The following is a 15,806-nucleotide window of genomic DNA, read 5'->3' as shown; positions in this document are numbered from 1 at the left end:
TGCAGTCCCAAGAAATATATGTCGTTGCTTTGAAGGCTTGCAGACAACTGTTACGCTTATTTTATGTTCCTGGGCCTTCTAAAGAACCTTTTGGAATCAAATCTGAAGTACTGCGCAGGTCCAAGAGTTCCATGAAGCTATTTCTGTTTATGGTTCACAATAACATACAACTGCAATATCTTCCATGTGGTCTTGTTTAAACCTATTTTTGTTGCAGTGTTTTTATAGCTTCAATGGCAGGAGTCAGTCCTGTACTCTGATGGTGCAAGGTCTCGTAGGAGATTAGGCTTTTCTTGAAGAAAGTGAACTGTGAGCCTGCATTTCCACAATGAGGGAAACGGTGGCTTTTGATCATAGCAGATTATTAGATCAAAGGCGAGAACAGGGCCATTAAAATACATGTGAGCCATTGCTCTGTATCAATGTATTAGTTGTAGTTTGAAATGCAATTTTCAACACAGGAATTAAAGTTTGCCTGATGGGGTTTGGAAGTCTCATGTGCTGTACGGCAAACAGCTTTGGAAACCTGCCTCAATTTCAGAAATGGTTGGTAGTAAAAAAAAAAAAAAAGTAACAAATGGCTTTGTTTTGTGAAAAATATGGGCATGGCTTCCCTCAACTATTTATTTATTTACTTTATTTAAACTAGAATGCAACTGTTTTATCAGGGGTCCTTGGTGCTCTCTGATCTTGGCTGTTTTCTTGCAGACCCAAACTTGGTAACATTATCAGTGCTAGATTACCAAGCTCGGAGAGCTCCAAGGACCCGTCATTTTATCCCCGAGCTACAAAAATTCTCCTTTTATTGGTAACTATTTTATATCATTTTGATGGATCCAAATCTTGACCAGATGGATCGATTTTACTGCAGCGAAATCCTTTAATACTGGTGGCATTTGGATCAGATTTAAAACAGGTTAATTTATTATTAAACTATATATTTTATGAACATCCTCTGCTCGGTGGGAATATTTGATTTTACTGAACAGAATCCTTGAATGTGACAGTTGAAAGCAGAAGAACATTGGAGCATGTTCGATATTTTTCTGCCTGTTTTTTTAAATTAAAAATGTATATTTTTGTGAATTTATACACTCCTAGCGGCTACTTTGGAAAAACAGCTAAGTGCACATTATGTTCTTGAATGAACAAAAAGAAAGAATTAACTCCTCGCTTTGGGATTCTTCTTTCAACAGCTGCTTTTGAGTTTGCTTTTCCATTGAAAAAAGAAAAGGACATATTTAATTACAAATTGTATGGTATAATTTTAAGCATCTCCCTTAAGGCATGTAGATAGTCATATGGTATGCCCATCATCCATGGAACACATTTTGGTGCTTACTGTGTATGGTTGTGTTACTTTCAGCAAAAAAACTGCAGTTACCATTTTATGTACAAGGCTTGATTTGTAAGCAACTCTACAGTAATTGCTCGTGCAATCTTTATCAAAAGATGTTGTCTACAACTGACATTTGAAGTGGTACAGGTTACTTCTTACAGTTAAAACTGGCCATTTTCCAAAGCGTTATACTACAGTGTCTTGATATTTATTTATTAAAACTATGTATATGGCCGGCCATCTCCCAATACAATCTGTGGGGAGGGGCTAAGAGAACATAAAACAATAGAAAACAATATGAACAAAGAGTTAAGGGGGGTTAGATTTAGAAATAAAGCTTTCTACTAGCAGTTGGTGTGGTTTCCTTCCTTATCCATTTGGGTATATGTTTGTGTGCATTAGTTGCTAAACACATATGTATATGTTTGTGTGCATTAATTGCTAAAAGCAAATGTACATACCATGTTCATGTCAATGCCATTGGTGTACGTCCATGCATGCTGGAAATATTCTTCGAGCCGCTGCCTCAGTGGGTTGGGAATCTGATGAAAGCGAATGAACTCTTTCACACGTAGCATCTGCATGTGATACCGTGCCGTTCCAGAATATAGTCTTTGGATTATTGCAGATACATTTCCAAAAATGCTTGCATACATTAATGCTGGGTTAAAATAAAACAAGCAAACAAGTGGTTGGCTAATATCATTGTACCCATACAAAATTACTTATATATCTTAAAATATTTGTAATACAATAGTTTTCGAAAACCCCACATCTTACAGAGGAGGCAACTGAAAGGGATATATGCCTCTTGCCACTTATATTGTCCCAATTAAGTACTCAGCCTTGGACACTTGTCCAGGCACCACATAGAGGCACGGGATCATGCATTATGAAATGAAAACTTAATGCTCCATTCCTAAAAATATGTGAGGTAGGAGAACTACACAAAGTGGTTTACAGTTACTCGATGAATCACTCTAACCTGATGGGATGATTCCTGCAAAGCTGCAATTTACAGTACTTCTAACATGTTCCTAACATGCATTATCCAGATATGTTATTTGATACTGCATCCAATTGTATTTTCCCAATAAAAAACATCAATTTTTCTACAAATATGTGCCAAAGAGTATCGTTATTTGACTGTCTTATGTCAACCACGGTGTTCTGCTTTCTTTTCTCCTGGCATGTCTTGGCATAGCATAGTCCTGCCCTATTATGTCAACTACACAAATCCAGGCTGGCTAACTTGTCTCACCACTGAATGAAGATGGACTGTAATATTACCCTGGCTTAGTTTTTAACAGTTTAATGATGAAATAAGTCATATGAGAGCCCAAAGAACATTAAGTATTTAAAACAGTTGGTCAGAAGAGAAGTTCGGCTTTTCATTGGACTGCATCCAACATCATAACAGAATAACAGAGTTGGAAGGGAGCTTGGAGGTCTTCTAGTCCAACCCCCTGCTCAGGCAGGAAACCTTATACCATTTCAGACAAATGGTTGTCCGATCTCTTCTTTAAAACTTCCAGTGTTGGAACATTCACAACTTCTGGAGGCAAGTCGTTCTACTGATTAATTGTCCTGTCAGGAAATTTCTCCTTACTCCTAGGTTGCTTCTCCCCTTGGTTAGTTTCCATCCATTGCTTCTTGTCTTGCCTTCTGGTGCTTTGGAAAATAGTTTGACCCCCTCTTCTTTATGGCAGTCCCTTAGATTTGGAACACTGCTATCATGTCACCCCTATTCCATCTTTTCATTAAACTAGAGATACCCAATTCCTGCAACAATTCTTTATATGTTTCAGCCTCCAGTTCCCTAATCATCTTTACTGCTCTTCTCTGTACTCTTTTGGCTGTGCAAGTGAACTTTCCTTTAATTGCCCTCAACTCTGCTTCAGAGGAATCTCCTAAATGGAGTGGATTTGGGAGTAGATAGAGCAAGATGAATCCTGTATAAACAGTCTCCAATAGATCTAAACTGCTGAAATATTAGAAGACTGGAGCAAAGACTATTCTGTATTCTCAGGTCATACAATTTCCCTACAAAATATTTTGGGCTCAGTTCCTGCCATCAAGTATACCTGATAACCTGGAGGTTTTTACATGCTAATCGGTAAACATAACCATTGTTTATTCCAATCATCCAGTTGCCCAAAGCTTGCATGACCACAAACAGCAAGAAATATGCCAGGCTAAAATATTGTACTACAAACATTGTACTGCATTAAGTGGACTTGAACATAGACTTGAGCACATACTCATAGCACTGAGTTAGTTTCACCAGACTGACATCTAACTTCACCTTTAAAGCACTTAACGTTACTTGGATTATACATGTACTTAAAATGCCCCAGAAGAGCTAAACAGAAAAGGACATAAAGGGGGCATGAAGTCACAAAGAAAGCATTCAATGCTATGATTGTGGAAAGTTCTTTTTTAGTCTCCTGTAGACTTCTCCACAATTGGTTTGGATAAAGGTGACGAAAAAATGTGGCAAGTATACATAAAACAGAACATCACTTTGCAATATTACAACAATTCTATGATGCGCCACTGCTGAGGCAACAAATTTTGGGACTGAACCATTTGTCTTGTCTTTTTAAAACACACTCCAGTTCGATTGATATTTATAACTGTTTATCATTATTTTTAGATCAGGGTGACAAACTTATTTTTGGCTTGCCTGCCCTGATCAAGGGCAGTTGCGGAATAATCAAACTTTTTATAACATTACTTAATGTTAGTCTCCTAAAACAGGTCTTTTCAACCTTTTCACCCATTGTACCACTTTTAGGATATGGCAATATCCGAGTACCACCAGTCGCCTAGCAAAGTGTCAAAAACTTGATGACCAAAAAAAAAAAAAAAAAAAGGAAAAAAGTGATAAAGTACAGGTAGTCCTCAACTTACATCAGTTCGCTTAGTGACTGTTCGAAGTTACAATGGCACTGAAAAAGTGCCCCCCAAGCCACAGCCGAGCAAGCATTTCTGTTGAGGATTGGCAGTGGGGGTGGGATGGGGGTGTTTGGTTTTTATTCCCCCGTCTGCTGGGTGGTTGCAGCAGGTTTTGGTCACTTCACATGACCCTGGGACACTGTGACCATCATAAATATGAATCAGTTGCCAAGCATCTGAATGTAAATCACAAGACCCTGGAGGTGCTGCAACATTCCAGCTGATCAGTGCTTCTTCTGGGCCCAGCTGGAGCCTGGCACTGATCCTGACAGCCCCGAAGAAGCGCTGATCCTGGCGCTTCCGCTGAGCTCTGACAGCCCTGCAGCTCCAGCCGTCTCTCGCTCAGACTTGTACGGTGCTGCCACCGATTCAGCTCATTCCCCTCCCCCGCTACCACTTTTCTAGGATGGTCGTGTACCACCTGCCAGGTGCCAATGTACCACAGGTGGTACCCGTACCACTGGTTGAAAAGCCCTGGACTAAAACACAAAACAGAGACTGATGTAATAATAATATTGGTCAGACTTAATTTGCCTCTAAATCCTCACAAGTGGGGAAAAAAGTTTTGGGAGGTGTCCATATTTAGGGAGTGCAAGGAGTATCATACGTACTTTTAAACTACCTCCCAAGCTCCTTGCCAGGCATGAACAACCAAATCCACGTGTGTAGAGTTGAAACTAGCTATCTCACCACAGGGCAACTCTGGGAGACTTACAATTAAGAATCATTGTGTTGGAAGGATCGATTTAGGCCACTGAGACCAACTTCACTGTAGATATTCAAATTAAAGCGTCTATCCAACAGATGGTTGTCTAGGTTCTACATGGACACATCTAGTGAAGAGAACTTCATTGCCACTTTTGGACATCAGTGTTGAAACATTTTACTAATATTAAATTGAAATCTGTTCTTTATCCTGTGTTATGCATATGGCTATCTTGATTTCATTTCTCTATGATATCATTTTGGGTATTTGCTATTACATCATCCTTTATTCTTCTCTAGGCTAAACATGACCAGATCCTTCGATCTTTCTTCTTATGATTAGTTTCTATCTCAAGTGATCCTTGTGGCCTGTCAGTAAATCTGTTAATATGGAATAAAAAACTAGACATAATATTCATGGGGGCCTTACCACCTTGAAATAAATCGTAACTATTACTTCCCATGATTTGCAGAGAAACTCATTTTTGAAGCAATAACACATTGTTAAATTATATTGTTTGAATAAACTATTGTTCCAAGATGCTTTTCACTGTAATATTGCAAAGCTAAGTATTCCTACTTTCACTCTGTGTATTTGATCTGTTTCCTAAGTGAAGATTTTTATGTTTGCTTCTATTAATGTTATTTAGTATTTTCAGCCCTTTTCTCTAAGCTAGGGAAAACATTTTTTACAGTCCCAGAAATTAATGCTTTGATATCCCAGTTGATATATCTCTCCATTTAATCAGTACCCTTTGAACAAATGTTAAGCAATATATATATACATATACATATATATATATATATATATATATTTGTCCACTTTATTATTATGCCATCCACCCTACACTTAACTGGTTTGTTAATAGGTCAGGGTATTTTATCAAACGTTCAGGCAATGGTTTTCTTGTGATGCACTATGGAAGTGAAAGTAGATTTTTAAGAAATGGGACAGAAAAAGTATTTTGGACTGTAGTACTACAGAAGACTTCTGAGAAGGTCATGGATAGCCAAGAAAACAATAATTGAACAAATCAATCAGGGTTCTCACTCAGGTAGGTACAGATGACCAAGATCAATTATTATACTTTGGACACATCATCAAGAAGTCCACTCTGCTGGGAAAGGTGAAAGGAAAGAACAGAAAAAACAAACTAGTAAGGTGGATGGACTCAATTACAGCAATATTGCATGTCTGTTGGAAGATCTGAAAAACTAGGCTGGGGATAGATCATCCTGGAGAAAAGAATGCGGTCATTAAGCATCAATGCTAACTTGATAACATAATCATTTTATTAAATGCTTTGATGAAATCAAACTATGTTGCATTTACAGCACTCCCACAATTTATTAAGAAAGTTAATCATAAAATTAATGTTAGTAGTTGCCTTATTTTTGAAAAATGTATGCTGTCATCTGGGAAGTAATACATTCTTTTCAGAGTGTTTATAGATTATTTTTATGATTCGCTGCAAATTTTTTATGTATCAGAGTAACTGGCCTCTGTTTCTTTGGATCTTCCTTTTCTCTCTTTTTAAGATAGGGACAGTATTTGGCACTTCAAATTCCTTAGAGCTTTATTTGTTCTCCAGGACTTCTCAAAGATATTGGAGAAAAATTCAGCCAACTCCGCTCCATCAGGCTTTCAAAGTTCTGTAACTGTAGCCTATTTCAATAAAGTAAAATTTCCAGCTAGAATTCTAGAATCTGTTTCCTGATTTGGCTTAGTTCAAAGGGTTGATGCAGGCTGAGACATAACAGTCATAATGAACAAGGTCCTACATTTGAGGTTCTCATGCTGGAAGTCTATCACACCTCAGCATTTTCCCCCTAGAAATGAGCAAAATTACTGGGGAATGCTTGAGAGAGATGCCTCCATATGGCCTGGTGCTTATGACATTACCTTGTGTTTCAGCAGCTTCTCTACTGCCAAAAGAGCAGAAGGTCTAAACTTTTATCGTCCCTTCACTAATCAGAGGAGGGATGCTTGAAGCAGAGTAATTAACTGCAGGGATATAAAGAGAGTTTCCATTAAGCTCATCTAATCCTTCAACCTTGCGGAGGAATAAGGTCAATAAGTCTCACAAGTTGCCAAAGAGTTCTTTGCACTCAGCAATGTCCTTAAGAGGAAAGCCACGAGGCTTTGAAAACTGCTGCCCCTATAACCAAAGAGGCCAACGACTTTGGGTCCCCACAGGAAGCCTGTTCTTGGGGGGAAGTAAAAGTAAGAGCAGGTGCAATGAATTGGAGAAGAGCAGGAAGGGTGAAGGATTCCTATTTCCTTAGTTTTTTTTCTTATATCCAATAAGTGTGGACGCTTGCCGGCTGAACCCATGCTGCTTCTGGAAGTCCATTTTAGGCCTCGGAGGCCTGGAGGAGGTCTCCCAGGCCTAGAATGGCCCGCCGGAAGTGCATTGATATCACTTCTGGAAGTCTGTTCTAGATCTGGAGGCCTCCCAGGCCTAGAATAGCTCACAGGAAGTGACATCAACACACTTCCGGAAGTCCTTTCTAGGCCTTGGAGGCCAGGCCTGCATCCACACAGAGAACCAGATGTTAAGGATAGGATAGGATAGGATAGGATAGGATGGGATAGAATAGGAACTGGAAGGGACCCTGGAGGTCTTCTAGTCCAGGGCTTTTCAACCAGTGGTACGGGTACCACCTGTGGTACATGGGCACCTGGCAGGTGGTACGCGACCATCCTAGAAAAGAGGTAACGGGGGAGGGGAATGAGCTGAACCGGTGGCAGCACCGCACAAGCCTGAGCGAGAGATGGCTGCAGCTGCAAGGCTGTCAGGACTCAGCGGAAATGCCAGGATCAGTGCCACTTTCCAGCTGATTGGTGCTTCTTCGGGACTGTCAGGGCTCAGTGGAAGTGCCAGGATCAGCGCCAGGATCCAGCTGGAGCTCGGCGCTGATCCTGGCGGTTCTGCTAAGCCCAGAAGAAGCGCCGATCAGCTGGAATGTTGCAGGGTCTTGTGATTTACATTCAGATGCTTGGCAACTGATTCATATTTATGACGGTCACAATGTCCCAGGGTCATGTGAAGTGACCAAAACCTGCTGCAACGACCCAGCAGATGGGGGAATAAAAACCAAGCACTCCCCCACCCCATCCCTGCTGTCAATCCTCAACAGAAATGCTCACAACAATGGAAACCTCAGACAGGAGGAAGAGCACCACCGGGTGGGCAGGCAGGTGTCTTGCTCGGCTGTGGCTTGGGGGGCACTTTTTTCAGTGCCATTGTAACTTTGAACAGTCACTAAGCGAACTGTTGTAAGTCGAGGACTACCTGTACTTTATCACTTTTTTGGGGGGGTCAAGTTTTTTACACCTTGCTAGGCGACTGGTGGTCCTCGGATGTTGCCATATCCTAAAAGTGGTACAATGGGTGAAAAGGTTGAAAAGCCCTGTTCTAGTCCAGCTCCCTGCTCAAGCAGCCAAGTTAGCAGTAGAAACAGCAACTTTTTTGGGGAGAGTCAGTTTTGTTTCCTAGACTAGTCCCTGTAGTTTTCTTGGCAAGATTTCAGAAGTGATGTGTCCTTGCCTTCTTCCTAGGCAGAGACTGACTGGTCCAGGGTCAGCCAACTGCTTTATGTCTAAGACAGAACTAGAGGTCACAAGTGTTTAGCCTGGTGCTTTCACCACTATATCAAACAGGCTCTCCAGGAACAGCAACATTCTTAAAGGGATCTTGTGTTACTTAGTGACTTGCATATGCTTAGAACCACATTCTCTAAAAGGGACCTTGCTGAATTGAAATCCCCAACAACGCTAGAGACACTTTTCTGACTATTCTTTCTTGTCTGTAATACAACAGCTTAATTAGTTGTATTTCACCTATGAAGCTTCTGTTGTTAGCTAGTTACTGAATGAAGGCCTGAGTTGCTGGAGGGGTGAAATTTATTGCTATGCCTGACGTGAAGTCTGACATAACAGAGTGCATTTGCCAATTCTCATAAATGTGCATGTTCATAAATGGAATTAAGACCAATAAAATGGTGTGACGATAGTGGATTGAGAGCTTTTCTCTTGTCATATTGCTAGCATTTGAGAGACAGACAATCAAACTGATTATCAGGAGATTTGGTAAAAAATATATAAACAAGTATTTATTGAAGCAATATGTCGATTCAACCCTAGCTTATGGAATTATGGAATTGCAAATAGAGTTTTGCATTAAACTACATAAAATACACATATTACTGGAATACCCTTTGTTATGGAAAAGGGCAAATACAGGTATGAAACCCAATTGTTTCATATCCTGACTATGAACTGCCCTTATAAGTCTAGCTAGTCACTTTTGGAAACATGATATTAGATTAAATGGACTTTGGTGTGATCCAGAAAAGATCCTGTTTCCCCTGAGCTTTATCTTGAGTTACTCAGAATGGCCTATTGCCACTTTATTGCTTCTCTGGATATTATTAGATTCCATGTTCTGAACTTACAGGATCTATCTTCTGAATCTGATCATTACATTTCAAGACTTAAACCCACACCTTAACCTTGTGGTATGGAGAATGATCCACTGAGAGCTCCAATTTTGAGCAGATTCCTAACTCCCCTTTGATCATCAAGAGCTACTTTCAGATGGAAGGCTTTTGAAACTACCGGTCAAAATACATACTGTAATGTAGTTATTCATTTTTTTCCCCTCCTGGGCAAATTTTAACAAATATTGTATGGTGGTTGAAAAAAGAGAGAAGAGGGAGAAATTTCATCAATCAGATCAGGTGACTGAAAAAAGTGCCTGATCTGGAAGCACCTACACTGGCTATGGCATCATTAATGTTTTAGTCCATACGTTTAATAAGTTGATCTTTCTAAATTACAGTTTCATTTCATCCCAGCTTCTAATAAGGAAGACTTAAATACGCTCATTTTAAAAAGTTATTTGTTGAGTCTATCAAATTTCTCACTTGTTTATACTACAGATATAAGACTCAGCATCAAGTTGAAAACTTAAGCTACACAAAAAATAAAATCACCCCCCCCCCCCAAATAGCCTTTCATCCTTTACAAAGTGGTAGTGGAGATGGCATTTTATTATTGGTATTATTACTAACAACATAAAATGAAAAACAATAAAATTTAGATCAGAATAGAAAATTAAAGTTTTAACTTGGCTTAAAAAATAAATTTGAAGGTCCTGAGAGTTCTAGAACTTGCATCTTAAAAAATCCTGGGATTTGGGTTGTGACTGTGGACACAATAAATCCTCACACCAGAGAAAGTGTACCCTTACATAAACAGGGATAACTCAAAATTTATTCTATGGAATTACAGAATTGATACAAAATCTATGTAATTGGTGGGCATCTAATTCTTAGCTATAACTTCTGTGTAATTTTATCAGTAATGAAGACAGCCTCTCACAATTATGTACATTTATGTCTTTTCTCTTCCTCAATATAAATTGGAAACAAGGAATTAACTAATAAAGTTAGCTGATGATTAACTTATTCTGCATACAGTATAAACTATTAGGGTTGGCAAAANGAAGAGAAGTTCGGCTTTTCATTGGACTGCATCCAACATCATAACAGAATAACAGAGTTGGAAGGGAGCTTGGAGGTCTTCTAGTCCAACCCCCTGCTCAGGCAGGAAACCTTATACCATTTCAGACAAATGGTTGTCCGATCTCTTCTTTAAAACTTCCAGTGTTGGAACATTCACAACTTCTGGAGGCAAGTCGTTCCACTGATTAATTGTTCTGTCAGGAAATTTCTCCTTACTCCTAGGTTGCTTCTCCCCTTGGTTAGTTTCCATCCATTGCTTCTTGTCTTGCCTTCTGGTGCTTTGGAAAATAGTTTGACCCCCTCTTCTTTATGGCAGTCCCTTAGATTTGGAACACTGCTATCATGTCACCCCTATTCCTTCTTTTCATTAAACTGATTCCTGCAACAATTCTTTATATGTTTCAGCCTCCAGTTCCCTAATCATCTTTACTGCTCTTCTCTGTACTCTTTTGGCTGTGCAAGTGAACTTTCCTTTAATTGCCCTCAACTCTGCTTCAGAGGAATCTCCTAAATGGAGTGGATTTGGGAGTAGATAGAGCAAGATGAATCCTGTATAAACAGTCTCCAATAGATCTAAACTGCTGAAATATTAGAAGACTGGAGCAAAGACTATTCTGTATTCTCAGGTCATACAATTTCCCTACAAAATATTTTGGGCTCAGTTCCTGCCATCAAGTATACCTGATAACCTGGAGGTTTTTACATGCTAATCGGTAAACATAACCGTTGTTTATTCCAATCATCCAGTTGCCCAAGCTTGCATGACCACAAACAGCAAGAAACATGCTAGGCTGAAATATTGTACTACAAACATTGTACTGCATTAAGTGGACTTGAACATAGACTTGAGCACATACTCATAGCACTGAGTTAGTTTCACCAGACTGACATCTAACTTCACCTTTAAAGCACTTAATGTTACTTGGATTATACATGTACTTAAAATGCCCCAGAAGAGCTAAACAGAAAAGGACATAAAGGGGGCATGAAGTCACAAAGAAAGCATTCAATGCTATGATTGTGGAAAGTTCTTTTTTAGTCTCCTGTAGACTTCTCCACAATTGGTTTGGATAAAGGTGATGAAAAAAAGGGACAAGTATACATAAAACAGAACATCACTTTGCAATATTACAACAATTCTATGATGCACCACTGCTGAGGCAACAAATTTTGGGACTGAACCATTTGTTTTGTCTTTTTAAAACACACTCCAGTTCGATTGATATTTATAACTGTTTATCATTATTTTTAGATCAGGGTGACAAACTTATTTTTGGCTTGCCTGCCCTGATCAAGGGCAGTTGTGGAATAATCAAACTTTTTATAACATTACTTAATGTTAGTCCCCTAAAACAGGGCTTTTCAACCTTTTCACCCATTGTACCACTTTTAGGATATAGCAATATCCGAGTACCACCAGTCACCTAGCAAAGTGTCAAAAACTTGATGACCAAAAAAAAAAAAGGAAAAAAGTGATAAAGTACAGGTAGTCCTCAACTTACATCAGTTCACTTAGTGACTGTTCAAAGTTACAATGGCACTGAAAAAGTGCCCCCCAAGCCACAGCCGAGCAAGCATTTCTGTTGAGGATTGGCAGCGGGGGTGGGATGGGGGTGTTTGGTTTTTATTCCCCCCGTCTGCTGGGTGGTTGCAGCAGGTTTTGGTCACTTCACATGACCCTGGGACACTGTGACCGTCATAAATATGAATCAGTTGCCAAGCATCTGAATGTAAATCACAAGACCCTGGAGGTGCTGCAACATTCCAGCTGATCAGTGCTTCTTCTGGGCCCAGCTGGATCCTGGCACTGATCCTGGTGCTTCCACTGAGTCCTGACAGCCCCGAAGAAGCGCTGATCCTGGCGCTTCCGCTGAGCCCTGACAGCCCTGCAGCTCCAGCTGTCTCTCGCTCAGACTTGTACGGTGCTGCCACCGGTTCAGCTCATTCCCCTCCCCCACTACCACTTTTCTAGGATGGTCGTGTACCACCTGCCAGGTGCCAATGTACCACAGGTGGTACCCGTACCACTGATTGAAAAGCCCTGGACTAAAACACAAAACAGAGACTGATGTAATAATAATATTGGTCAGACTTAATTTGCCTCTAAATCCTCACAAGTGGGGAAAAAAGTTTTGGGAGGTGTCCATATTTAGGGAGTACAAGGAGTATCATACGTACTTTTAAACTACCTCCCAAGCTCCTTGCCAGGCATGAACAACCAAATCCACGTGTGTAGAGTTGAAACTAGCTATCTCACCACAGGGCAACTCTGGGAGACTTACAATTAAGAATCATTGTGTTGGAAGGATCGATTTAGGCCATTGAGACCAACTTCACTGTAGATATTCAAATTAAAGCGTCTATCCAACAGATGGTTGTCTAGGTTCTACATGGACACATCTAGTGAAGAGAACTTCATTGCCACTTTTGGACATCAGTGTTGAAACATTTTACTAATATTAAATTGAAATCTGTTCTTTATCCTGTGTTATGCATATGGCTATCTTGATTTCATTTCTCTATGATATCATTTTGGGTATTTGCTATTACATCACCCTTTATTCTTCTCTAGGCTAAACATGACCAGATCCTTCGATCTTTCTTCTTATGATTAGTTTCTATCTCAAGTGATCCTTGTGGCCTGTCAGTAAATCTGTTAATATGGAATAAAAAACTAGACATAATATTCATGGGGGCCTTACCACCTTGAAATAAATCGTAACTATTACTTCCCATGATTTGCAGAGAAACTCATTTTTGAAGCCATAACACATTGTTAAATTATATTGTTTGAATAAACTATTGTTCCAAGATGCTTTTCACTGTAATATTGCAAAGCTAAGTATTCCTACTTTCACTCTGTGTATTTGATCTGTTTCCTAAGTGAAGATTTTTATGTTTGCTTCTATTAATGTTATTTAGTATTTTCAGCCCTTTTCTCTAAGCTAGGGAAAACATTTTTTACAGTCCCAGAAATTAATGCTTTGATATCCCAGTTGATATATCTCTCCATTTAATCAGTACCCTTTGAACAAACGTTAAGCAATATATATATACATATACATATATATATATATATATTTGTCCACTTTATTATTATGCCATCCACCCTACACTTAACTGGTTTGTTAATAGGTCAGGGTATTTTATCAAACGTTCAGGCAATGGTTTTCTTGTGATGCACTATGGAAGTGAAAGTAGATTTTTAAGAAATGGGATAGAAAAAGTATTTTGGACTGTAGTACTACAAAAGACTTCTGAGAAGGTCATGGATAGCCAAGAAAACAATAATTGAACAAATCAATCAGGGTTCTCACTCAGGTAGGTACAGATGACCAAGGTCAATTATTATACTTTGGACACATCATCAAGAAGTCCACTCTGCTGGGAAAGGTGAAAGGAAAGAACAGAAGAAACAAACTAGTAAGGTGGATGGACTCAATTACAGCAATATTGCATGTCTGTTGGAAGATCTGAAAAACTAGGCTGGGGATAGATCATCCTGGAGAAAAGAATGCGGTCATTAAGCATCAATGCTAACTTGATAACATAATCATTTTATTAAATGGTTTGATGAAATCAAACTATGTTGCATTTACAGCACTCCCACAATTTATTAAGAAAATTAATCATAAAATTAATGTTAGTAGTTGCCTTATTTTTGAAAAATGTATGCTGTCATCTGGGAAGTAATACATTCTTTTCAGAGTGTTTATAGATTATTTTTATGATTCGCTGCAAATTTTTTATGTATCAGAGTAACTGGCCTCTGTTTTTTTGGATCTTCCTTTTCTCTCTTTTTAAGATAGCGACAGTATTTGGCACTTCAAATTCCTTATAGCTTTATTTGTTCTCCAGGACTTCTCAAAGATATTGGAGAAAAATTCAGCCAACTCCGCTCCATCAGGCTTTCAAAGTTCTGTCACTGTAGCCTATTTCAATAAAGTAAAATTTCCAGCTAGAATTCTAGAATCTGTTTCCTGATTTGGCTTAGTTGAAAGGGTTGATGCAGGCTGAGACATAACAGTCATAATGAACAAGGTCCTACATTTGAGGTTCTCATGCTGGAAGTCTATCACACCTCAGCATTTTCCCCCTAGAAATGAGCAAAATTACTGGGGAATGCTGGAGAGAGATGCCTCCATATGGCCTGGTGGTTATGACATTACCTTCTGTTTCAGCAGCTTCTCTACTGCCAAAAGAGCAGAAGGTCTAAACTTTTATCGTCCCTTCACTAATCAGAGGAGGGATGCTTGAAGCAGAGTAATTAACTGCAGGGATATAAAGAGAGTTTCCATTAAGCTCATCTAATCCTTCAACCTTGCGGAGGAATAAGGTCAATAAGTCTCACAAGTTGCCAAAGAGTTCTTTGCACTCAGCAATGTCCTTAAGAGGAAAGCCACGAGGCTTTGAAAACTGCTGCCCCTATAACCAAAGAGGCCGACTTTGGGTCCCCACAGGAAGCCTGTTCTTGGGGGGAAGTAAAAGTAAGAGCAGGTGCAATGAATTGGAGAAGAGCAGGAAGGGTGAAGGATTCCTATTTCCTTAGTTTTTTTTCTTATATCCAATAAGTGTGGACGCTTGCCGGCTGAACCCATGCTGCTTCTGGAAGTCCATTCTAGGCCTCGGAGGCCTGGAGGAGGTCTCCCAGGCCTAGAATGGCCCGCCGGAAGTGCATTGATATCACTTCCGGAAGTCTGTTCTAGATCTGGAGGCCTCCCAGGCCTAGAATGTTAATGTTGTTCGTCCATCGATTTCGATGAAGACCTTGACATCTTGTGGATTGTGGGCCATCAACGGTGTGTCCGTAGATGGCTGATTAAACTGATGTTAGCACGGAATGTTCTGCCACATACTGAACAGAGAAATGTGGACACTGTTGCTTCAGCATTTGCAGCTCTGGCTTTATGGAGTGCTCGCTTCTCTTGTGCCAAGATTGTCCTCCTGTGTTCATATGTCTGGCACCCCTGGGTAAACCAGGGTACGCCATGTCGGTCGATCATGCGCCAAAGATTCCCAAGAGATGGTGTCGATATCCAGGGACTTGAGAGATGCTTTCAGCGTGTCTTTGTATCGCTTCTTTTGTCCCCCGTGCGATCGCTTTCCTTGAGACAGCTCACCATAGAAGAGCTGTTTAGGGATGTGATGGTCTGGCATCCTTACAACGTGGCCTGCCCAGCGCATCTGGGCTTTCATCAACAGAGTGTAAACTGATGATAGGCCTGCTCTGGAGAGGACATCTGTATCTGGTATCTTATCCTGCCACCGGATCCTC

At 39.9% G+C, this 15,806-nt stretch overlaps 1 protein-coding gene across 1 annotated transcript in view; it reads right to left on the bottom strand.

The window, feature by feature from the left end:
• Positions 1-15,806, bottom strand: part of KCNH7 (potassium voltage-gated channel subfamily H member 7) — a 119,759-nt gene that overhangs the window by 54,959 nt on the left and 48,994 nt on the right. Inside the window, exon 7 of the mRNA XM_029286173.1 lies at positions 1,801-2,000. Coding sequence (XP_029142006.1) covers positions 1,801-2,000 — 200 coding nt within the window. The remainder of the gene's footprint in view (positions 1-1,800; positions 2,001-15,806) is intronic.

Source organism: Protobothrops mucrosquamatus, unplaced genomic scaffold, assembly GCF_001527695.2.
Source record: "Protobothrops mucrosquamatus isolate PMUCROS unplaced genomic scaffold, P.Mucros_1.0 scaffold3034, whole genome shotgun sequence".
Lineage (NCBI taxonomy): Eukaryota > Metazoa > Chordata > Lepidosauria > Squamata > Viperidae > Protobothrops > Protobothrops mucrosquamatus.
This window is presented reverse-complemented; position numbering and strand designations above follow the sequence as displayed.